At 38.8% G+C, this 24,474-nt stretch overlaps 2 protein-coding genes across 5 annotated transcripts; one reads left to right on the plus strand and one right to left on the minus strand.

Moving 5' to 3' along the window:
- Positions 1 to 940: 940 nt before the first annotated feature.
- LOC124291352 (26S proteasome non-ATPase regulatory subunit 14) lies at positions 941 to 11,755 on the minus strand. 3 transcript variants are annotated; one of them, XM_046728335.1, is made up of 11 exons: positions 11,697 to 11,755; positions 10,880 to 10,946; positions 10,395 to 10,469; positions 8,736 to 8,855; positions 8,443 to 8,513; positions 6,485 to 6,635; positions 5,612 to 5,719; positions 3,614 to 3,688; positions 2,939 to 3,064; positions 2,387 to 2,446; positions 941 to 1,392 (listed from the first exon to the last, which is right to left on the minus strand). In XM_046728335.1, the coding sequence occupies exons 2-11, from the start codon at positions 10,925 to 10,927 to the stop codon at positions 1,291 to 1,293; spliced, it is 936 nt and encodes a 311-aa protein (XP_046584291.1). In that variant the 5' UTR covers positions 10,928 to 10,946; positions 11,697 to 11,755; the 3' UTR covers positions 941 to 1,290. The 3 variants fall into 3 exon arrangements, with proteins under 3 accessions (XP_046584291.1, XP_046584289.1, XP_046584290.1); XM_046728333.1 differs by having other exon boundaries at positions 941 to 1,390; positions 2,384 to 2,446; positions 11,697 to 11,754; XM_046728334.1 differs by having other exon boundaries at positions 941 to 1,390; positions 2,384 to 2,446; positions 11,685 to 11,738.
- A 4,246-nt stretch (positions 11,756 to 16,001) lies between these two features.
- LOC124291391 (claudin domain-containing protein 2-like) lies at positions 16,002 to 22,580 on the plus strand. 2 transcript variants are annotated; one of them, XM_046728377.1, is made up of 3 exons: positions 16,002 to 16,307; positions 20,547 to 20,684; positions 21,534 to 22,580. In XM_046728377.1, the coding sequence occupies exons 1-3, from the start codon at positions 16,100 to 16,102 to the stop codon at positions 21,677 to 21,679; spliced, it is 492 nt and encodes a 163-aa protein (XP_046584333.1). In that variant the 5' UTR covers positions 16,002 to 16,099; the 3' UTR covers positions 21,680 to 22,580. The 2 variants fall into 2 exon arrangements, with proteins under 2 accessions (XP_046584333.1, XP_046584332.1); XM_046728376.1 differs by lacking the exon at positions 16,002 to 16,307 and adding an exon at positions 19,125 to 19,737.
- The last annotated feature ends 1,894 nt before the right edge of the window (positions 22,581 to 24,474 follow it).

The raw sequence follows: 24,474 nt of genomic DNA on the forward strand, positions 1-24,474 counted from the left end.
TGACACGAAATTTCCTTCAAAACGCTGGAATCAACGTGATGGACTGGCCATCAAGGTCCCCTGACCTTAATCCAATAGAGCACGTTTGGGATGCACTTGGGAGAAGGCTTCGTGGTCTTAGGAACCAACCTCAGAATTTGCAGGAACTTGGCGCTGCCTTGCAAGAGCAATGGCGCAGAATCCCCAACCACGTGTTCACAAGCATCAGGCAGTCGATAAGGAGACGGTGTTTGGCAGTGGTGAATGCGCGGGGCGGCCATACACGATATTGAACTGAGAAATTTCGCATTTTCATTCTTGTGACTTGACATTCTGTATACCCATGTTTTGGAACGGCGGTGTAGCCTAATGGAACTGATTATGGCACTGTCAGTGTATCGAGTACATCACACAGATCTCAGCAATGAAATAATAACATTTTAACCATCTCTTGTTCTTTTATAGTGCCCTGATGAAAGAATGTGAAGTTTCTTTTTTGACTCAGTATATTAATGCTTGTACTCATTGTGCATGCAGCTGATTAACTCAGCCTCTTAAGCCAACTTCAGCGAAATGCAATTGCCATCCAAGTATCAAGACCTCTCCAAAGGGTGATAGTATGTTTTAATCCCCCATGAGTCACAGGCCCTCGTGTCTTTGCGAGGATTAAAGATGTTAAAAACACATAAAACATTTGAGATGACCCCCAACTCAAAATGCTACAAAGTACAATACATCATTGTACAATACATTATGTCATAATGTATTGTACTGTGTAGCATTCGAGTCGGGGGTCATCTCAAAGAAATTTTTTTTTTAAATCTTTAAATCTTCACAAAGACACGAGTGCCCTTAGTGCCTTGAACAAAAATATTATCCGACACTCCCACCTAATTGCTTTGAAATACAACTTGGTCAATTTTTGTTTCTGGCGGCTGTCAGTATAAACAGAACACACACATTGTTTATAATGTTTTCATTGACATAAATTTTGTACAAATGAAATGATCTTAAGCAATACAATGGAAACTGACAAGAGCATAAAGTTGTATGTACAAGGAGATAAGCACTTGTGTGCATCTTCTCTTCTGAATCCAGCCATCTCAAACGTCCACACCACAAGCAATATTCAAACTTCTACAACTGTCTGAGTTCCTGTTCCCCTTGACATTATCCTTGACATACGCCAGTTCAACCATCAAGTGTTATGATCAGCTGGTTGCTGTATTCCAAGTACACAAAACGTTATTTGATGTAGTTTTTCCCCTTGGCTAGAATTGGTGACTCCACATGATGATATACGGTAAGTGTCTATTTAAATACAACTGTATGCAGCATGGAGCCCAGACACTGCACAATGTTCTTGGTCATCAGGACATCAACATGCTCTTCTAAGTGACGCTTTGGGATCCTGCCAACAAAAGAGACATGATCAGAATTAGAGTGAGGTTTAAGCGGCTTTTAGCAATATTCCAGCAATATCATGTTGGGAGACACCAGAAATACTAGTAGGCTTCACACATTCTACCCATGTGGGGAATCGAACACGGGTCATCAGCATGACAAGTGAACGCTTCAACGACTAGGCTACCCCACTGCCCCCGATCAGAACTGAAAATGGATTTGTGTTTTGTTAATGATGATAGTCTGATGACGTTACCTTTGGGCCACACATATTTACATAAGTTGCAACCAGAAAAGTGATATACCCTGGCTAACCACAATTGTGATCTAAAGACACCAGTTCCTGTTTTTGAAAATACATGCCTAACTTAAAAACGAAAGGTTCTGTGGCTCAACCTAGCTTAATAAGAGAGTTATTGACACTTCATAATGCCACTTCCTGTTTTCAAAAGCATTAACAAGTGCAAGTTTGATTTTTTGTATAAAAAGACAATTTTTATAAGAAAGTTATCCAAAAGAAACTGCCTGTAACAAAACAAAAATATCAGTGACTTTCATCTTTATAATATCTTGACTTCCATCCCAGTGAAGGTAGTTGGTGAAGGTTTGGACATAAAGACAATTAGACATTTTGAATAAACATGAGAAACCGTTCAGAATATTCTAGGGCATTCTGGGAAGAAGTCCATGGGAAGATATCATCTTAGGTAGATATATTCATAGGACTGGTCATGAGGTCCCAATCTCCAAATAAATAAGCACCATAGTCTTTCACTGGTGGCCTTTTGTAGTTATTGTTTCACAATTTGGAGCCCACTAAAAAATATGATTACAGCCTGTGCATTAATACCAAGGGAGGTAATCTGTGGAAAAACATGATAAGTGAAGTTGACTGACTGACCGACTGAGTTTGGTTTTATGCCGCTTTTAGCAATATTCCAGCAACATCACGGCTAGGGACACCAGAAATGGGCTTCACAAAGTGAAGTTGACAATTTACCTGTTTTCCAACATTTTTTATAGCAAGCTGCTCCGGTGTCATCGTTTCCTCTTCCTCTAAAGCCTGAAAATAAAATAAGGGAAAACAATCCTTATGAGAGACAACAATAGTTACTGCACTTTAGAATGAACTCAATGAAATCTCAAAATTTACAATTCATTCTTGGTAAGAAATGTTGCCAGACAGGTATCAATACTGCAGGCATGTTGATAACATAGATGAAAAAGCACTTCTAACCTGGTTATTTTAAATTTCTGATTTTGCAATCAATGCCACACTTTAAACATAAAATGAAGTATTACAACCTGTTCCTATTTACTCGTCCTGTTTTCACTAAATTGCAGGTTGTTCCTACAAAGCCATAAACACTGCCATTTATATTAACGTAAATTGGGAGATTTTAAATGGCATTTTCTCCTAATTTGGTTTTCAGTCTGAACCCTTTAAACAAAGATTGACAGACTCTGTAACAAATTATAAGATGACCTACGAACCAACAAGTCAACATTGTGACCACCAGATCCTTGGTTCAGACCACAAATACAGTAATCTCACCTTGGAGTAGTTCTTGGCCAGATCAAGCATCTCCTTGACAGTTTTCTCATTGAGGCTGCAGTGGGTGTTGTAGTCCTGCAGCATCAGACCATCAACCCAGCTCTTCTTGTGCAGGTTCAGCAACATCTGCAGCCAGACAGAGGCTCCAGTCAAACAAGATGTACATGCTAGCATCCATAATGTGTGAATGGACATACCTTACAGTTCATTAAGATGCAGACATATGCTTCAGAGAACTTATCAGAGTGATCAAGGGGACAATGACAAGCTTGAGGGAAACTTGTAATCAAGAAAGTATGGCAGATGTAACTGGCCATGGACATCAAGAAATACTGACAGGTGCTAGAAAAAATCTAAAGAGAAAATGGCACATCGTGGCATACGATCATTCACAATTCATTTCAAAAGTATGTGACAATAATGTCACCAAGGTCCTAATATTGGTTGTTTTTGGAAACATACACATAAGTCATTCACTGTAAGCATACACAAATCTAATGATCTACAAATTTCTGGTATCATTAAAAAATAGAATCATGTACTTTCACCTGATTACATTTAAGTTGTACTTCTTTGTTTCTTCCTATTTCATATACAGAAGTAGTATAAATATCACCATGCTGTTTTCAAAGAGCAATGTAGTACAATGGGTTATGTCGTATCTCAATTACATACCTTTTGTTCTAGTTCATTCTTGCGGTAGTTGATGGCAATGGAATAGTAGTGTCTATTGAGCCCATGGATCAGAGCCTAAAGATTACAATTGTTCCAATTATCTCATACACAAAAGCAAAATTCAACAGGAAACAGAAATGAAACATGATTTTTGATGTTTAAGTTATGCAGACAAATACAGAACAAAATAATCATTTAAACGAGAGCTACTCTGCTAATCCACCTGTTTAACATTAACTCAGCAATTTTTCATATATCTGATGGTCTATAAACAAGGCTGGACCAAACATTCCCATGACTGATATCACGTAACTGTGATATGATGACATGCATCAACCAAGTCAGCAAGCCTGACCACTAGATCCTGTTAGTCACCTCTTACAACAAGCAATGGTTGCTGGACACCTGGATCTGTTTGTAAATGACAGTAAATATAACCGTCAATTCACCACAATTCTAATAACATATAGCATGACCAGAAATTATTGAGAATTTTAGGAATATGTTTAATTGGATTTCTAGTATAAACAACCTTGACCAGCTATCAAATGCTTGGTTTCATTCAAGAGAGACAACTCCGTTAATCCTTTTTCATTAGTTTGTGAAGAGTTATCCCCATTTGTTTACTTGCTAGCAGACAACACTTTCAGTGATCCTCAGTATGGATAATTTAGAGAAGAGGAAGTTGATTTTAGAGTATTATAACAAGGACATCAGATCAGCTAAAGTGATTTCAAGTAGAACAGGCATCCCTTTGTCCACTGTTTATCGAGTTTTGAAAAATATTGCACATGGATATGGCATTGAGCACCAGGGAGGCGCAGGTAGGCCCAGAAAATTGACTGTCGGTGACAGGTGGCGGCTTGATATTCTTGTTTCTAAAAACAAACGAAGGAGTTTTATAAAACTTAAGGCTGGATATGATTGATAGAGGAACTGTGGCTGTCTCTAAGGAGACAATTAGAACTGAGCTGCATGCAATGGGTTGGCAGAAAAGTCGAGGAATTCCATCACCAATCATGAAACCTAAACAAAAGGAGCGAAGGTTGAACTGGTGCTTACAGCATAGAAATTTTAACTGGGACAATGTGATTTTCTCAGATGAAAGTTTCGTGTGGCTGTTTCCTAATACACTGTGATATCTGTGGTAGGGGCAACGCCCATCTGTGTATTTGAAGGGAATATGAACAGTGAGCGGTACACATACATACATACTAACATTTATATTCTCGAGGGACATTTACTTCCATCTGCTCACGTGTTCTATGGAAATTTTTGGATTTTCCAGCAGGACAACGACCCAAAACATCGTTCAAAGCATTCACAGGCCTGGTTTCGGACCCAAAATATGACATTATTAGATTGGCCAAGCTATAGCCCTGACCTAAATCCAATAGAAAATGTTTGGGGACTTATGAAGGAAAGTGTCAATAAGAAAAATCTGACAAATATTGCTGAAATGAAAGACACGGACTGCCTGTTCTACTTGAAATCAATATTCCTGATCTGACATCCCGGGGGACAATACTCAGAAATCAACTTCCTCTTCTCTAAATTATCCATACTGAGGATCACTGAAAGTGTTGTCTGCTAGCAAGTAAACAAATGGGGATAACTCTTCACAAACTAGAAAATGTTTGGGGACCTATGAAGGAAAGTGTCAAGAAGAAAAATCTGACAAATATTGCTGAAATGAAAGAAGAGGTGGTCAGATATTGGGACAGCATGGACCACGACTTTCTAACTTCTTTGATCAGTAGTATGCCCCGCTGCATTGAAGCCTGCATTGCTGCCCATGGTGACTTGACAAAATACTAACAGTTCACCTGTCTTTGAATCTGGAGTTATGTTCTGCTAATATTCACATTTAATATGTGAGTAAAATGAGTGAAAAATATTAAACTTTACAACCTTTAAATTCTCAATAATTTCTGGTTGTACTGTAGGTAGATGTAACACACCTAGGACACTGCCTCATAGCAGACAGTACTTATCTACCTGTATAGAAGGCTTGTTGAGATGACCAAGATTGGATGTAGTCTGTCTAGGTTCCTGACCAAGAACCATCATGTTCGGGTTGATGAGACGGAAAGCATCAATAACAACCTGTCACAAAACATTATTATTTCAGTATTTTAATGTGTAAAGAAGAGGTCAATAGGTGTGTGGCATCAAATAAATGCACAAGAAATGTCCAACGACTTGCTCAGGGACCAGTCATTTATTAAAGGGTGCACAGGTTGGATGAGAGGCTTTTGATGCACAAATGTACATGGGGGTTAAATCATACACAGTAAGGTCACAACACAATGCTTACCACAAAAATTCATACATCATCATTGATCATGATATGTATCATATCACATATTCATGTTAAATTCATGGAAACATCTTTCAGTTTAGGTTCCAAAGGAAAAGGTGACTGCAGATGCACATTTGTCGTAACTTTTAGTGGTAAATTTGAAGCGCTGATTACAATTCATTCCCTCATATTTGACTGACATAGTATCGGATTTGAATGTCATCAGTTGATTAGTCAGTATTTAAGCAAGGTTGTCATCTTGCATCAATTATATGTGTATTGGATTGCTGCATGGTAGGTCATGATGCTGAAAGTTATGTCTGTGACATTTTTGGGATATCCCTCCCCATGTCCGTGTACATATTCTGCGAACTCCATGCGAGGTGTAAGCAATACAGTTGATTTACTGGATTTGAACTAGGTAGCTGAGAACACTGGCGTTAAAATCACTGACAAAATGTTATTCAGCATCCCCTAAACATCTGTGTAAAATATGGAATAGTTCTGCAAAGTGTCCAAGAAATATAACTCAACAACAATTTCCACAGCATTAGACTGAACCCACTGACCTTGCCCTTCACACTCTGTATGGGATCTACAACAACTGCAACAGCTCTCTCGGACAGAGCCTCAAAGCTCTGTTGTGTGTTGATGTCCACTCCTGACAACCAACAGCCAAAGCCTGGATGGGAGTGATACCATCCAACCACCATCTCAGGTCTGTCAAATACAAACACAAAATACTCACTGACATTATAACCCAAATTGAAACCAAAGTGTGAATGATATTTCAAATGATCTCTCTAAACAAGGTAGAACACCAAGCTGAATTATTGTATCTACAAAGGAAACACATACGCAGACAGGGCACACTCAAAGTGCTGTTTTACAAAGTGATCTTAGCTCAAGGTTACAGTAGCACCCATAAATTAACAAGGACGTCTGACACATGCAGTGCTACAGTGGCTTTGTGGAACAGCACCCAGGAATTTAAGGACCTCATTAAGCTGTAATGACCGCGGTTAAACTCAGTCAGCTGTCTTTTAGCAATGATTACCTTATACTACTTAAGAAAAAACAATACAGCTGTGTAGAGGAGGATTTGCATAATACATGCTATCTGTAAGTTTTGATGTTGGTTATAAATAGGTTTCCAAGTATGTTGGGATTTTGTTTTTTATTCATTTAAAATCAGTAGATAGAAATATAATAAGTACATGATGCAACAGGACTTGTACACAATAATACAGAAATTCATATGGGTTGGCATTACACCTATTGGAATCTTCATTAAGCTGGGAATGTGTACAGTAGAGATGACCTTTTTCTGTCAAATTGTAATATGTTTTGATTCTTACTGGCAATAAACTTTTCTGTCTTGAAAATATCACTCAATATTTTTACAAATGTATACAGTCATACTTTTCTATATTGTCTAACACTACTTTTCTTGCTTTTGGATTATTGATATTTTTATAATTTTCTAAGTCTATGGAAGGAATAAGAACTAAGTTCCAGTCTCCACATATTATGAAAGATTCATTTTCAAATTCATCAATATTATGAAATAATGCATTATAAAAATCAGGTTCATCTTGATTAGGACCATATATATTAGTCAATGGATTCTTATTCCTTCTATAGTTACATCTGCTATTATATAGTTTCCACTGTTGTCAGTCATGAATTTGTGGATACTTACTTCCAAATTATTGTTAAATAAAATAGCGACCCCTCTTGCATTTGATTTATATGGTGCTATAATGCTTTGGAGACCCCATTCATTTCTCATAGTAGTTTCATCTTCCTTGCAAATACAAATATCTTGCAGGCATATAATTGAAAACTTCCTTTTACGCCAAAGGTTCATAATTTCTTTACGTTTTCTCTTTTCTGCCAGGCCTCTACAATTGGCTGAAGCTATTCTTATCTTATCAGCCATATTGCTTCATAATGTGTGTACTGGTATTATATCTCAAGTGCCTACTGATATGAATGTTTATAAAAAAATTGTGAAAACAAGATAATAAAAGTAATCTGAAAACATAAAAGCTGAAAAAAGGCATTACCACAAGTCAAATCCATCCTCTAGTAAATAAATATTGAGGAAATGGCCGCTGTATCACTATCTTCATAACAACTGGTATAAATTCTATAGAGAAATATATACAAGAGAGCTATTTTCAAGAGGTGTCTTAAAACTAGGTCAAATAAGGGAGGTACCTCCGGTTCTGGTCAGTTCGATAACAGTATCGAAGGAAATTCACACAATTAAATCTTTCAATATACAAGAATTATTGTCAGCAGGAATGTTTTATTCTTCTATGCATATATTTATATACTACAAACTCACGTTTTGGGGTCTGGAGACCATACTGCAGACAGGCAGTCTGTTGGAATTTTTGTTTGCAGTCAATTTTATCTAAAATTTAATTCAACTAAAGCACCATTACTATCAGAATCAAGTAACGTCAGGTATAAGTATAGAGGCTATTGCGTTATGCTGCACACAGTTGCCAATACTGACCTTCCTGTCTGTTTCAACATATCCAACATCTTGGCCTGAAACACTGGATCCACTGCTTCTACACTCACACCCTGAGGTGAAAAAAGACACACACTAGTCCTCAAAGTTTTATCAATAAGAAGCATCACTTACAGTGAATACAGTCACCTTAATGAAAATTGTGCTTGCATGGATTTATTTGAAGACAAGCTCAAAGATATTGGAGACCCATTCTAAGCATGCTAATAAACATGATAAACGCTGGATCCTATTTAACACTGATTAACTACATAGAAGGATTTGTTGATACTCACTGTTCCTGACTGTGGCATGGCAAATACATCAATGACTCTGACAGTGTAGTCATCCACAAACTCCCCCAACATGAGACCCATAACCTCCATCGGTACACCAGCTCGTCCATGCTTCAGCATCTGAATACAGACATAAAACAATTATTAATTGACTGACTTCTCCTGCTTGTACAAGACAGACACTATTTTAACTTTAATATTTTCAGATCTACTAAAACATCTATCATTTAACATGTTGAAAATATATGAGGTCATGTTATCCTTGTTGATGGATACTGTGGGTAGAAAATTAACATAAACACATGTTTCCTTTTTCTCATGCAATCAATTTAACCAAATGGGTGCCTATTTAAAAAGTTTGAAGTGTTCTGAGCTGGTTATAGAAAATGTATGAAAACTGATGTTTTGTCTGTCAACCTATCAGATATTTATCACATCCATCTATTATCCATATGGTGAACATAACCAGTGTTATATATATCATATGTGCACATGTGAATCAATGTTTCTGTATTTCGTTGTCTGTGATGTCGTTAAACAATGGAACGTGATGTCAATTAGCAGGGCCGTCACACTTGCTTATCATGTTTTACTGCACAAATGTACATGAATGAAATGGACAATAAAGATAATATTACACTCGAGCAAGTGTGTCATATGACTTCTATGAAACTAGTGCAAAATTATGTATTGCCTTCGCCCTCGCAATACAAAATTTCACACTTTCGTATAAGTCGTATGACACACTTGCTCGTGTAATAATCTCTATATATCACCTGTCTGTTTATGCATCTACAGTTTCAAGCAGTCAGAAAAAAGTGTAAGTTAGAAGAAAAATTACAAGCAGGATTCTGAACAAGAACTCAGCACTTTTGATCTTTGAATTTTCAATTATGTATGAATACACCATGTCATGCACTTGGTGTAAAGAGATTAAAATTAAAGTATATACGCATAACAATATCTGTCTGGGACATAGTTAGTTCTGGCAATAGGTTAACTGTTCCCCTGGAAAGAGTACTGTTTGCTTGAAATAATTTTGTCAATCACTAACATATCTAACATGAGCCTGACCAAAATAAGAACACATTTCTGACACTACTGATTAATTGTGCATAAACCCAGAAGAGTTTACTCAAATCCCTGGATCCATTCCAGGGGTTATCATCATCAAAGCTAATAGATTTACCAACCAATAAAAAGCCACGATACGGAACAAGGAACCAGTTGTGGGGTGAGTTGGATCTGCCAGTTTAAACACTCATGAAGACCTTATTAAAGTTATTTACATAAAAAGGATTTGTGAGTGCTCTCTTGAAAGTGTTAGTCCGTTTTTCCACAATGTGTTTCTTGCAAACATTAATGTAATCATTAGCAGCTTTCATGGTGTTGATTTTGCCACCCCAACATTCAGGCTGATTTGTAACTTGAATTACTGTTAGACCATTGATTGTTCTGTTAGACTGATTAAATTAGTAAATCTAACTGGCTCCTGACAATCAAAGGCAGGTACTTTGTGATTGCAAGTACTATGTGAAACGTTCCTGTTGTAAGTGTAAAGTTTATAGAAATGTAGTCCAAGGAAATACAGAGGATGCACAATCACTGATTATACATGATGAGCTACAACATTCTCCCTGTAGAAACAACCCTTCTTACTTTAAGCAGTGCCAAAGATGATATGTAGACTTGTTCTGCTGTGTCTACAACAGGAGCATCTGATGGGGCAGCACCCTAGGAAAGAAACAATATTTACGTTGTTTTTCAGTTAATAAGTACTATCATCATGAGTATCATCATGACCATACCGGTGATTATCACTGAAAGAGAAAACATCAGAGACTTAAAATTAAAACAATTTGTTTTTCAGTCAGCCTTAAGAACAAAGAACTGACAAAAGTTTGAAAACATTAATTTCATTTGTCTATTTCAAATTCAGGAAATCAGTAGCTACCCAATGTCATAAAATTTTAAAAGTATTATGCATTGTGACTAAGCAGAACTTGGTTGGGGCAACATCATAATTCACTCTCATGAGATTAATATAATCTCAGTACAGTGGGGTTTTGCAAAACCTGATGAGAAGCGTTCCTGTCAACATAGAAATGTGTTTTCTATGTTGACAACGTCCTCGTTCTACTTACTTGACCAAGCCCTGGCATTCCTCCACCCAGTCTTAATAAGCGATCCATTCTTGTCTATTGGTTAATCCTGAAAATGGCAAAGAAAAACATCAAAATATTATTCACAACACACGAATTCACAACACAATGTATCAAACATTTGCTAACTCTTTGCCCATGACTGTTATGTGTTATGAAATAAATGAATGGCAACTTCCCATATCTCATGCATTGTTAGTATTTTGTTACTGTCGTAATATGAACAGCATTATTCTTCGGAATCATCAATGATAATCACCAGAAAGACATTTGTGACAGATTGATTAAATAAGGAAGGACACAAGGCCTCTGTAACAGACTTGATGTACATGAAAACATCGTCTCACAAGCTGCAGCACAGATTCATGAGATTATTCAAAGTATCACTTCTATTATCATATCCGCTAATAAGTAGATACCACGCCAGTGAATATGGTTCTTCGCTGATAATTTCACCGAATTTCTTGAGTATTTGCCGATATGGCTTAACACTGACCTGATGAAAAGTATCAAGCCTTTTGTATGCTTGCACCTTTAAATGTTTAACTATAACTAAAGTATTTTGACATTTCTCGCAGGCATGTTAGCAGATTTATCTTCAGAATAAGCATGGACGTAACGTGAGCGAAAACAGAAGGAATAGGTAAAAACAATATATTGCCCAGTCTAGAGAGAAAATCGTTAAAATACAACCACTTTTTCAAATAATACACTGTGAATGAATATGATCAGGGGAGGTAAATATCAGTTCGTTTCACCACCATGCCAATCTAATGTAGAAACCAACCTCAACACTTACTGTAAATGACAATGCAAGTTATAACAGGAACTCCTGTGCATTATGGGTACAAGGGAGCGATCATTGAACAAAAGTGACTGGGCGCTTGTCTAACAGGTTTATAACGACGCATAATTTGTTGCGCCTATTGCGAGTGGAACCAGTTTCCGCGTCTCAGTACCACGATTCTATACAATGATCACTCCCACTTGAATGCAATCATTCGTAACTAAAGTACTGTCGGAAATGCTAGAAAAATGCTTTTTAGCCTGAATATCTTTATAAAGGTGATAAATATACTATGTTGTCAATATATCAACTCGCCTATTGTCTACCTAATTTTTATTTCAATCAATTTAACATTCCCATGCATTTAAAGGGCAGTTTACAGGAGAGAATTTGGTACCAAAACAGCAACTTAAGATTTTTTTCAGAGTTCAACAACAGAAATCTGAAATAGTCTTTACATTTATGCTAATAATACAGGTGGTGTAAAAATATGAATTAACGTTTTTCCTAAACAAATAAATGTTGAATGTTTGTGTTACTTTACTTAATTATCGTTTTCTTTATTGAAGAAATATTAATATAAATGTTAAGTCTTGATAAATAAGTTTCCCGTCATGCATGCACATCTTTATCACAGCGTCCACTATGGCCAACGATTTGCAGTCGATTGTTGCAAAGGTTTATAGTTTTTTTCTGCTTAAAAAAGACAGAGGTAAACCTTTCATTAGTTTAGAAAGGGTTAATTACAGAACTTGTAGAGCTGTTGGCATGTCTTACCAACAAGTTAACAATATTGTAAACAAATCAGACAAGACAGGGACCGTCTCAAATGCTAAACCTGGACGTAAAACCATCCTTGACAACTTTGACAAGGGAGTGCTTAGACGGGCGGTTTACAAACTTTATGAGAAGAAAAATATATATATTCAAAAAGAAGCTACACCAGTGAGTTCGTTAAATCTTTGGCCAATGTTCACAACTAGATTAAACTGACCGAATTACATTCATATTTTTTCATTGAAATATACTGTTGACATGCAAAACATTTATTAAAACGTTGCACATTTCTACAATCAATCGATAAGATAACACAAGTGATAGGATTCTTTCCAATGTACAGTAATTCGTATGTTTATTTCAAAACAAACACACATACACAAATGATCCCTTACATAACTGATACGTATACTATACGTACACATATTCAACATTTTGCAGAAAACATCTATTGAGATGACCCTCGCCCGAGCGTGTGCTCAGGTGTCAATTTCACCTGTCGACAGCGTGCATGCCGATGACGTAACACAGGCAGTTAATGTTTGTTTCAAATAACGTCCAACTACCCCTTATTTTTCTAAGTTTTTGGTATTTTCATCAGTAAAAACACATTTTAGAGCATGTCTCAAAATGTATTCCCTCGGTCTACATTAGGTAGATGTTTCTTGAAGTGATATTTGTTATTTAAGTAACTGTAATACCTCTGAATTTTAAATATAAGTCAAAAACCATTTTTCTAGCATTTCCGACAGTACTTTAGTCGCCTGTTTCCGCGACGTAGGTCACGAATTGAATGCAATTTCTAACAGGCATTTGAAAATGCAGCAGATGTGTAACGAAAACTTACTGAAACTTTTCAAGGATATTTTTTTAGCCCCAAGTCAGGACTTTTATAAGTGACTTGAATTTTTTGAATTTTTTCACAAGGCAACAATAAAATGGTGAACCCTACACAGGATTTGTAACGTTGAAAAAAACTTCATGGTATATATATTGTCTGTGACGGGGTATTTTAGGTGCAAGGTAAACATCGATGCATTCCGTAAAAGGTAACGACCTAAACAATCATATTTATAATACATAACAGCAATGATCACAGTGTGAACACGCGAATTTGTAACGAATTATTTGTACGTATTGAGAGATGACGTCTTTAAGTGGTGGAGATGGTATGATGAAAAAGGGTGACATTTCAATGGATGGTACAATTTCTTTCGTACAAATGAATGTGGCGTTATTACTTCCCGCCAATTATGAGCTTATCACTGACATAAACAGTCTCAACCTCATATATTGCATCTTCAAGCAAATACTCGACCTGCCCATGGGCTCCCCTCTTATCAATCCAAACAGAACTACTCAAACATCTTAACGTGGATCATCAGTGCATTCAATTCACAATGGAGAAAAAACGCAAAAAGACTTCCTTTCCTAGACGTTTCTCCCAAAGTACAGGAATGGACTAAGAACATCTGTCCAGTACATTCACTACATCCCTGGCGATTAGGTCCCGTACTGCCTACAGTTCCGAACTGCCTACATCCCAAACTGCCAACAAACATATTGTAGGCAGCGTGGGAAATGTAAGCCCAATTGTCAATGAAGTAGTAGTAGTTATTTGCTTTATTTAATGTTGCACACACAACTAAGGTATTTCGGCGACGGGGTAGTACACTTTTAGGAAATGAGGGGAATGAAGCATAGAAAATTTTGAAAGATTGGTGTTACTACCAAAAAAAACTCCAACGACCGAGTTAAGGGAAATTTGAATGGGATGCCGAATTAAAAAGGTTAAAAAAATATGAAATAGGCTGGTGGTGGTCATTCACATTGTACATTCTTGTCCATAAAAATCATCATCACCCCCACCCCCTAGCCATAAATTATGAACGGTCCCTTTATACTGATAATCGAATACGCATATCACACCCCTCTCTGTTGTATAAATTAACACCAATCCTTCACGATTCAACCTTGTATTTATACATGTCAATCAACCAAATGTTTATAACCAACCTACTGGACATTTCAGTGCATCATTTGTTTGATGGCAGCGTTAACGGTGGGACGTGCATCATTGTCAAGACGTTGTATATCCATAGAACCCATAGTCTCCGGGGGGGCGGTGGGGTAGTCTAGTGGTTAAAGCGTTGGCTCGTCACGCCGAAGACCCAGGTTCGAATGCCCACATGGGTACAATGAATGGAGCCCATTTCTGGTGTCCCCCGCCGTGATATTGCTGGAATATTGCTAAAAGCGGCGTAAACCAAACTCAGTCAGTAATAGTCTCCGGCTATATATGTCAGAGGTCTGGTGATTCTGGACTGAACAAATCAGCAGATACAGCTTTTTGAGAAGGAGTGAGTGCACACTCATGAGAAAGGAGGGGGTGCACGCTCGAGGTGTGTGTGTGTGTGTGCGTGCATGTGTGTAACCTTTCAACAGCGCCAGTAATCCATTTTTCAACTGATTACTTCTTTTGCCCGTCAGGATGTGTGGCCATTGTACCCTGATATACAATTGAATAGATCTTATAGCTTGTATATCTCAGCTATATATTTCATTAACAGCACCAGTATATCGAGCAGTTCCGGCAGTACGATTTAAGTAAATGTAAGTATACTAATTAAATACTGTCTATCAAAGTCCTCAACACCAGACAGAATAGAGGACCCAAGCAGGCTATGATTGACTAAACAGTCTCAACTAAATGGATCAGGATCTACAACTTGGCTAATTGCGAGGATTGATCGATGTTCATGCTGTCAATCATTTGGTTGTCTCTCCCAGCCTCGATTATTTACACTCTGCTGTACTCAAAAGGGGCGGCGGGTTAGCCTAGTGGTTAACGCCGAAGACCGGGTTCGATTCGCCAAATGGTTGCAATGTGTGAAGCTCATTTTTCATCTCCCGTGGTGATATTGCTGGAATATTGCTAAAGGCGGCGTAAAACCATACTCACACTCTCACACACTACTCAAGTATTGGAATATTGCTGATCACATGCGTAAAATAACAAACTACAATACTGGACTTAATCATGGCGGTTAAACATGTTACCACGTGTGTTATACATCAGCTGAGACTACACCCTTGTCTGTCTCCCAGAACAAAGAGAATAAATTAAATACAGTATAGTCCAACTCAAGTCCTCAATGACTTGGTAACTTTAGATTGCTTCAACGGCAGAAATCAAGGAATTTCCGATTGTTTTAATCTCCTTCTGAATTTGTTTTGCAGACACGTATATCTTTAATACCCTTCCTATGGGAGTAAATATCAGTCTAACTATACCCTATCTCCCAAACTTGATAAGAACGTCTTCAAGTGAGGACAAGTTGCTCCTTAAACAATCGTTATCCCCTCTTAAGTGGCCGATAACCGACCTCTGTCAACTATATCCTATAGTTCACCCGCCGTCTCCAGAACATAGTCGTCTTTATCAAAATGGTCGCTAACTCGTGATGGACGGATCCTAGCACAATATTTTTTCCGAGCTCAGACAATTAAAAATATCCGGCTGTTAGCCTGGAAACGGATGGATTTGAAGACAAGTGTTCCCTTAAAACAGTTGTTTACCACACTTCAAACATTTCAGTCAAACTGGAAATAGTCTTCAGTATCAGCTTTTCTGAGCAATGCTTGGCTATGATCATATATTACCCACGCCTTCTGCCCGTGCAAGAGTTCTAGTGTGGGTTATAGTGTTGGGGACAGCTTGCCACATCGTGGCTGTGGTGTCACCGTACTGGTCATCGCTTCCAGGGACCCACTCCGGCATCTGGAAGACCTGCTCGGACATCTCTGGATGTGTCTCTCTCTCGGAAGGGAAGGAACTGAATGAACGTATGTATATTTCATTGATTCAAATTTGTGAAGTTTGTTGATTTGGTTCACATGTGTGCCGTATTTACCAGCTGCCCTCGTACAGGTGGAATAGTGCTGTAGGCAGAGTTAAACAAAAAGAACAAAGATGCGTTTGTTATATACAGCAGAAAGAGATAAGAATTATTTTTATCAAGACGGCTGGGGACACCAGAAATGGGCTTCACATACTGTGACCACTTGGCGAATTGAACTATATATCTACCAAAAGAGACCCAGTTTCTCAATGTAAGAAATGTATTTTGCATTCGATTTGTAAAAAAGAATATGTCAACACCCATTGAATACCATTGACTACTGCGATTATATATAGGGGAACGGTACTGTCCTGTTAATCGAGGTTTCACAGAAATATGATTATTTCTCCTCTTGATTGTAACGCTAAGAAACAAACTAACAGCCCTGTGCTAGGTGTTGTCTCATGCCCCACGGGGCGGTGGAGTAGTCTAGACGAAGACACGAGCTCAACTCCCCACATGAGTACCCCCGCCGTAATGTACACAAGCCCTGCATGGTATAGTTTTCCTCACGTTCAGGATTTGAATCGTCTATCTGACGCTCCTTTTAAATTTAAATGTTATTTTTGTTTTTATCAAAATTATACATTTTTTTTATCATTAGCTCTAATATACGAACTGGATAGAATGCCTTCAGCTGTAAGTGAATTTTGTCCATTACAATAAAGGAGTGACAAAAGAGCGCGAGAAGAAATGGTAAATAGGATGCATAGATTTATTGGTTCCGATCCACAAAGCATTCGTACCGTTACGACCTGTCTGACGATACTAGTTGTGGTTACATCTGTCACAATTTATGATACCATCAATTTGTGACAAGAACGGATGTACGGATTAAGTGACCAACATTATATTGTCTTATTGATATGTCCCGGCTCTAGTGATGTATTTACATCACGCAATCAGAATATGAGGAACACATGTCCACATTGTAATGATTATACATTCATATGCATATAAAGGAGGAGTCTTCTAATGCCTATAGGGAATAACACCTACATATAAAACCACACACACTCAGCGTTCCTTTAACAGTAAATTGAGGGGTTAAGGACTGGGTGTGAGCGTGGTGATACCCCAGTTGTCAGACACTTGAGTGAGATTGACGAAGGCGGACCCCTACAGTAATAATAGGTCAGTCGATCAGTCCTAATTATCCTAATTATCCAATCACTACTCCCCTAATTAGATAGGCTCAAGTGACAAGCATAACACAGTGTTTGCTTTGAATAATGACATAATCCTCGTGAACGAGCGTGAGAAGAACCTAGCATGCCGATGCAATCACTCTACCAGGATGAAGTTCTGAAGTACGGTCAAGACAATGCAGCCACTCTTCCATCCGCACCTTCCATCCTGCACAAACCTTGACAGCGCTCTATACAGACACGAGAGTCACACCGATCCCAGACTTCCAATGATACTGACCGGAGTTCAGTTAGAAGGGATTTGGACGGAAACCCTGTTGTTTGGTGATGGGGAAGATAACAAGATGGCTGTCTTTGATATAGATATCCAGTTGGAAGCTCTCCAGTCTGCACATGTTGTCAATATGGAGGGAACCATTACCGCCAGCCCTGATTTGTGGAACCAGTTTTATATCATCCATGCAAGAGTTGGATCAGCATCTTATCCTATGGTGTACGCCCTCATGCCCAGCCGTACCACTGCTACCTACCGCCGCCAACTGAGTTTCCTCAAGACACACGTCCAACGCATCAGTAATAATCCACTTGTCCCAACCAGGATCCAGACAGATTTCGAGATGGTTGCCATCAGAGCTGTCCAATTTGACAGTTTTTTTCACCTTGCCCAGGCGATATGTCGGAAGGTACAATCCGTTGGACAGGATGCATGAGAGCTACCATGAATTCCTGTAGTGGAGAAATGGATTCGACGGGCATCTGCCTTGCCTCTTCTTCCGATGGCCCACGTCCAAGATGTTTGGATTGATGCTATGTGCGTGATGATGTGCGTGTGCTTTGGCATATTATGATCCCATTAATTGAGAATAAAAGGTTAGTCCTTGTTTGTCTTTACTTGTTCACAAAAAGTATGGATTTAACATAATGACTGCCGACAAGCCTAATTTCTTGCATATAAAGTTATAAATTTTGATATACTTTGAAATATACAGTATTAACAGAAGTTAAGGACCGCCTGAATCTGCCATGTTACTATAGTCAATCTGTCATGAACTATAGTCAATCTGTCATGAACTATAGTCAATCTGTCATGAACTATAGTCAATCCGTCATGAACTATAGTCAATCTGTCATGAACTATAGTCAATCTGTCATGAACTATTAACTATAGCAATATGAAGAACTGTAAGGTTATGCAAATTTGAAGGAATTGCGTTGTCCATAATTTTGAATAGTACCAATGTATATGCTTCAGATAAAGACAATGACACAGTAAGGAGACTCACCTTCTGTGTTTTAAGATGTGCGGCTGTTATTAAGTGTTTAATGTCTGGATACCTCATAACAAAGTTGCGATGTTATAAGTTCCCAAGTTCCGCCAAAACTGAACATAATATCTAAGTTGAAATTGGATGCCTTCAACTAAAAAACACTATTTATTGAAAACATAAAAAAACACATTGACTTATTAGTGGGCACCTGCATGATTGTGAAGGGTTGTGGTGTATTTGATATACTCTCGAAAGAGGCTTAACCCGATTCACTCACTCACTTATCGAGGAGCCTTACCGAGTGATAAACACCACGTTATCATTACCAGTGACACTCATATCTCAATACCTGCTGGCGAGGTTGCACAACTGGTGTGACAATCACAGTCCAGAGTACACTCACTGGGAATATTACATCTTGTCTGGACCAAGAACAACAGCAAAAACTGACGAAGGATTGTTTTTTTTGTTTCTTTCTCCTGGGATGATTCAGTACATGTGACAACTGTTGCCTAGAAACAGTTATCATCAACAGACCTCCGATGTCCACAGGAACTTTCAGTCGTCAGTTAGTGAGTCATTCCCGTTATCTAATGAAACTGGTAGAGGAAGCTGATTACCTCCCCTTGTCAACAACCGCTGAGGATTAAGACAAGGACAGGTCTTACTCAAACAAGGGGAACTCGACCCATTTTTGGTTGCCAGAGCAATCAAATTATACAACTGTGAGATTAAGAAATATCAGACATGTATGCTTACTATAGAAGCATGTCAATACCAGCGACTCCTGGGGGGAGGTTGGGCTCGCTAACTTACATCCTTGGCCAGTGTCTTCATATAGCAGGAACAGCCTCGCCATACTGGACTCGGAATGAAGGCTACCACAACGGCATCTGGAAAGACTGTTATAAGGGAACGTGTACCTCTGTCTACGACGAAAATAGGATACATAAATGGCGTAAGTAGTGACACAGATGTCATACCTCCTGTACGTGAGTGGGATGGATTTGAGGGTGCATATAGCACTGTGACGGGGGTGGCAGGTGGAAAACCTACGCAAATGGTAAACATAAGGGGAATCGAACCCGGACGTTCGGTGGGCCGAATGAACGCTTTAAACACTGGGCTGCCCCACTGCTGAATTTGAAAGGTTTACGATACTGATGTTTCAATAAATAAATAAATAAATAAATAAAATAAATAAATAAACCTTCTGTGTATATGTTGATGATTATTATGTGTCACGAATCAGTTGTCGGGTGTCTCCAGCCGGTGAATTCAATATGGCGTACATTCTAAGCTTTGCGTCTTCATGCTTGTATATGATGGGAAAAGGGGCAAGAATATGTGTATTTATGGCAACACGTCCTTGAAGATGATGTCTAAGCACACGGTAACATCGTGACAACCTGTTGTCGTTGATGTTTGTTATCTGAGATTTGATACAGTGTTGGACACCGAGCGCGTCGACGATAAGAAGCATCGAAGAGATATGAATATAGAAAAAATGTTGCTATCAGTAAATATTTACATACGCCTCAAACTCTATACTGTGGGTCTATTTTACAATAGTAAAGGTGGTTATTGGCAAATCAACAGGCTTTATTCAACTATCCGATACAGAGATTTGTCTGTTAAAGAAGACACTATTATGGCTTACAAGCAATCTCGCTAGCACACATATAAGTTTTTAGTATTGATATCCTGTTATAATTTGTTCGAACATTGTATATCAGTAGTATAATCACCCGACCTGTTGTGTTGCAGAATGGCTGAGGGCAGTGCAAGCAATGGCTGTCCTGGGAGTTATCATTGCCTTATTTGGAATCATCGCTTCCATCGTGCACCTTCGTACCGGCAACAAAAGTCTTCTGACTATTGCGGCCTTGTCAGCAATTGGAGCTGGTGAGAGGCACCTTACAATATACTGCAAATATATTATACACCTGCCAAGTGTGCTTGTTGTTTAACGCCCTTCCAGCAATATATATATGGCGGTCTGTAAATAATCGAGTCTGGACCAGACAATCCAGTGATCCACATCAAGAGCATCACGAGCACCAGTCCTGTCAAGGCATCACATACACGTTAAAGTAGTCACAGAGAGAAGAGCGCCTCCGTGGTGTAGTGGTTAAAGCGTCTGCCCGGAGAGCGGAAGGTCGCGGGTTCGATCCCCGACCGCGTCATACCAAAAGACGTTAAAATATGGTACTTGTTGGTCCTGCCTGGCGCTCGGCATAAATCGGTACAACAAGGACCGGTCGGCTCGGAGTCAGTATAATGTGTCTGAGTGGGGTATTCATGCTTCACTGCGGCATGGTATCTCAGTGGGCTAGCACTATAAAACCAGCTTAAGTCTGGGCTAGTACAAGCAGCCGCACATACACATACACACGCATGCACGTCGTCATATGAGCGAAATATTCTCAAGCACGACGTTAAACCCAATTTCACCTCACCTCACAGAGAGAACGGGCAGGCTATAATGTGTTCTTATACCACACTTTGGCTCGTTACTATGGGATACCGTTGATCTTTCAATAGGTGTGCCAGCCCTTATTTGGGCGTTTATTAGTGCTATCGTAAGACAGGACAGGCTAACCCTTTGCGCGAACACTTGGTGTTAGGAATGAATTTGAGAGATCAATTCATATTATTAGCATCTCCATTTTGTCATTGTATCTAACGGAATCTGTTTCCTGTGGAGAATCAAGATTTTCTTGCTTTGACGTTATATATTGATGTCTGTTGTAGGTATATTGGTGGTGTTGGGTGCTGTTATCTACGTCGCCTTCAACGACTCCAGCGATCTCTACTGGGCTTTCTGGTTCGAGGTGTCAGCCAGCATCATAATGCTGTTTTCAGGTGTTGGACTGTTCACAGAGCTGTGTAGAGGATAACCGCATGACCTCACAATTCCAGGACACACATAACAAGCACTTCCGGGTGTAGTTGGTAACATTTGCAGAGAAATGCCAATGTGACTCTGATTTTTTAACCATTAGGTGCCTAATCCGCCTGCTATTCACAATACACAAATACAATACCACGTACCTAATGACATAACGCATCCCCTCACCACATTCTACACGCTTGAGCCGGATGACCGCTCCAAACCAACGAATCAACTTATGTCCACTCAGTACTTAGGAACTGACGGAACCAAAAATTCCTCTTGATATTTGATCACATTGAGATATAATCGAAACAATGTATTTTTAAATCTTGTTTGTCGTATTTTACAACGGTCCAAAAAATACGATCACATACAAACACCTGCCTTGGCTATAGGTGCTACTGGGACCGTGACATTATAATCATTCTTAAAATGATTACTTTTAGCTGACGATTGCACAATTACTCCCAACAAATCAACACCATGTCACTGTTTGTGTGTTTGGGAAGCATTGTTACGCCAAATGCCAGGGTTCCTTTCCAAAACTGGATAACACATGGACAGCCCATTTCTGTATCTCCTGTTAAAGACGGCCTAAACAGGTAACCCCTCACTATAATTTAAGGGCAGGGTCAGAGTTATGAAAACAATGCAGGCTTATGAACAGGGTTCAAACATGCGCAACTTGCTCTTTGATTGGGTCACAATCAAACTGTAGTGCACATGAGCTTGCGCAACAGAGAGAAAAATGACCGGTCTTTCTGTATGCAAGCCACACGTGTATAGGAAGACTGGTCATTTTCACTTTGTTACGCAACCTTATTTGCGCTACAGTTTGCCTGTGATTGAATTCACCCTGCACAGCGCCCAAGGCACTATATGGGCATTAAAGATCACTGAGTTGATATTGTTTTGTCGTTGTTATTTATTTGAGTAAACACAGCTCGTATGAAAACCGAATGACTATCTGGTGTAGATGACGCATCTTTTTGCAAACACTGACCGACTTATATTTGATAAAAAACAAACAAGACCGATAACGTGATTTGAGGATATGTGGACGACCAAGTTGCCAACATGTCCCGTGTCCTGATACGACACAAGCCCCCTCATTGAGCAAGATTTAAGTATCATTTCACTTAATGATATTCCGACACTTAAAGTCCAAAATCTTTATTCTGGTATAAATTTCAGGGATGACTACAAATATTTCTTTGTTCTTTAACGTCGCGCACATCACTGTTTCAGCCAAGTGACGGTGAACTGTACTTAATCTAGTTTGACGGAGATAACCAGCGGTTGCAATTATGAGTGAGTGAGTGAGTTTAGTTTTACGCCGCTCTCAGCAATATCCCAGCTATATGGCGGCGGTCTGTAAATAATTGAGTCTGGACCAGACAGTCCAGTGATCAACAGCATGAGCATCGATCTGCGCAATTGGGAACCGATGACATGTGTCAACCATGCCAGCGAGCCTGACCTCCCGATCCCGTTAGTCGCCTCTTACGACAAGCATAGTCGCCTTTTATGGCAAGCATGGGTTGCTGAAGACCTATTCTACCCCGGATCTTCACGGGTCTGCAATTATGAACAAGGAAATACGCAGTCGGTGTACGCCTAACCATTCAAACTCATTACCTAACTATACGTACCCAGCATATCCATGGGAAACTTTGAATTTGGGAAGAGACATAGAAATATGAAGGCAGACATAGGTATTGTTTCTGTGAGTTGTGGCTTCAAAGACGTACGTTGTAGATGTTGTTCGCGCTGCTGGTTATTCAAGATGCAGTTCAATGTTCCTGTCATATCCGTTTAATATGTGAACAATGCCATCACTCTTACTGACGAAAATTTAAACAACAATCGGCCGTAGTACCTGTCTCCAGTCTGTCATCTATTGCCGTTTTAGTTTTGTTTCCACCCGACACAGATATGTTTCATTCCGGACCTGTATTTAGAAAGTGCAGTTTTCGTTAACATGATACTTCTTTGTCAGTCATTTAGAATATATTTTGAAAGAATAGTCAATTCTCAGATTGTATTATGACCATTTGTTTATAAGTAAATATTAAGAAGAGTTGATAGGAGATGTTCGTGATACAAAAAAGGAACCAATCACAAACACACGCAAAGGCAAATAAATTGTTCATATGAAAAACACAGGGACATTTAGTGGGAATCAAAATAAAGACTCTCATTGGAATTTGGAAATGGAGTACTCATGTCTACCCGGAAACGTTTTGAATGCTTTACCGTTACTAAGTAGCTATTACATCATTACCAAATTTGTGATACGTGCACATACGGGAAAAGAATCACCATCAAGCCATGCATGTTATTACCGGCGATTACTGGGATAGGGTGGCCAGGCTCGCGAGCTTCATTGATGCATGGCATCGTATCCCAATTATGTAGATCGATGACCATTATGGCAGTCACTGGATTATCTGGTCCAGACAATTTACATACCTTTGGAATATTTCTAAGTATGTGGTTAAACAACGAAAACAAGTTAGAATTGTAAATAGTGCTATTCTGAATAATAGTTTTGCTTTCCTGATAGATTATACAACAACGTATGACAGAGAGCATCACGTTTATTGTAATATATTGGCCATGTATAACTAAATATATCAACAAGGTTTACAAAAGCACCCCTTAAGAGTTTCTGCTGTACTCATGAAAAATAGCCTGATATTTAAGTTGACACTTGGTTTGGTTTTACACAATAATCACACATGACATATACAGGTTGATCTATGTTGAAGTGTATTATTTCAAACAGTATTTCAAGAT

The sequence above is a fragment of the Haliotis rubra genome, unplaced genomic scaffold (genome assembly GCF_003918875.1).
Source record: "Haliotis rubra isolate DU_JTF1 unplaced genomic scaffold, ASM391887v1 Scf49, whole genome shotgun sequence".
Classification (NCBI taxonomy): domain Eukaryota; kingdom Metazoa; phylum Mollusca; class Gastropoda; order Lepetellida; family Haliotidae; genus Haliotis; species Haliotis rubra.

Excerpts from the sequence above, each read along its gene's own strand:
- LOC124291352 (XM_046728335.1), bottom strand. The coding sequence starts at position 10,927 with ATGGATCGCTTATTAAGACTGGGTGGAGGAATGCCAGGGCTTGGTCAA. Across the intron at positions 3,689-5,611 it reads TCAACAAGCCTTCTATACAG|GCTCTGATCCATGGGCTCAA; the intron begins GTAGATAAGTAC and ends TGTAATCTTTAG. Across the intron at positions 1,393-2,386 it reads CTATAAAAAATGTTGGAAAA|AGGATCCCAAAGCGTCACTT; the intron begins CAGGTAAATTGT and ends TCTTTTGTTGGC.
- LOC124291391 (XM_046728376.1), top strand. The coding sequence starts at position 19,527 with ATGTATGCTTACTATAGAAGCATGTCAATACCAGCGACTCCTGGGGGG. Across the intron at positions 19,738-20,546 it reads AAATAGGATACATAAATGGC|AATGGCTGAGGGCAGTGCAA; the intron begins GTAAGTAGTGAC and ends GTTGTGTTGCAG. Across the intron at positions 20,685-21,533 it reads CTTGTCAGCAATTGGAGCTG|GTATATTGGTGGTGTTGGGT; the intron begins GTGAGAGGCACC and ends TGTCTGTTGTAG.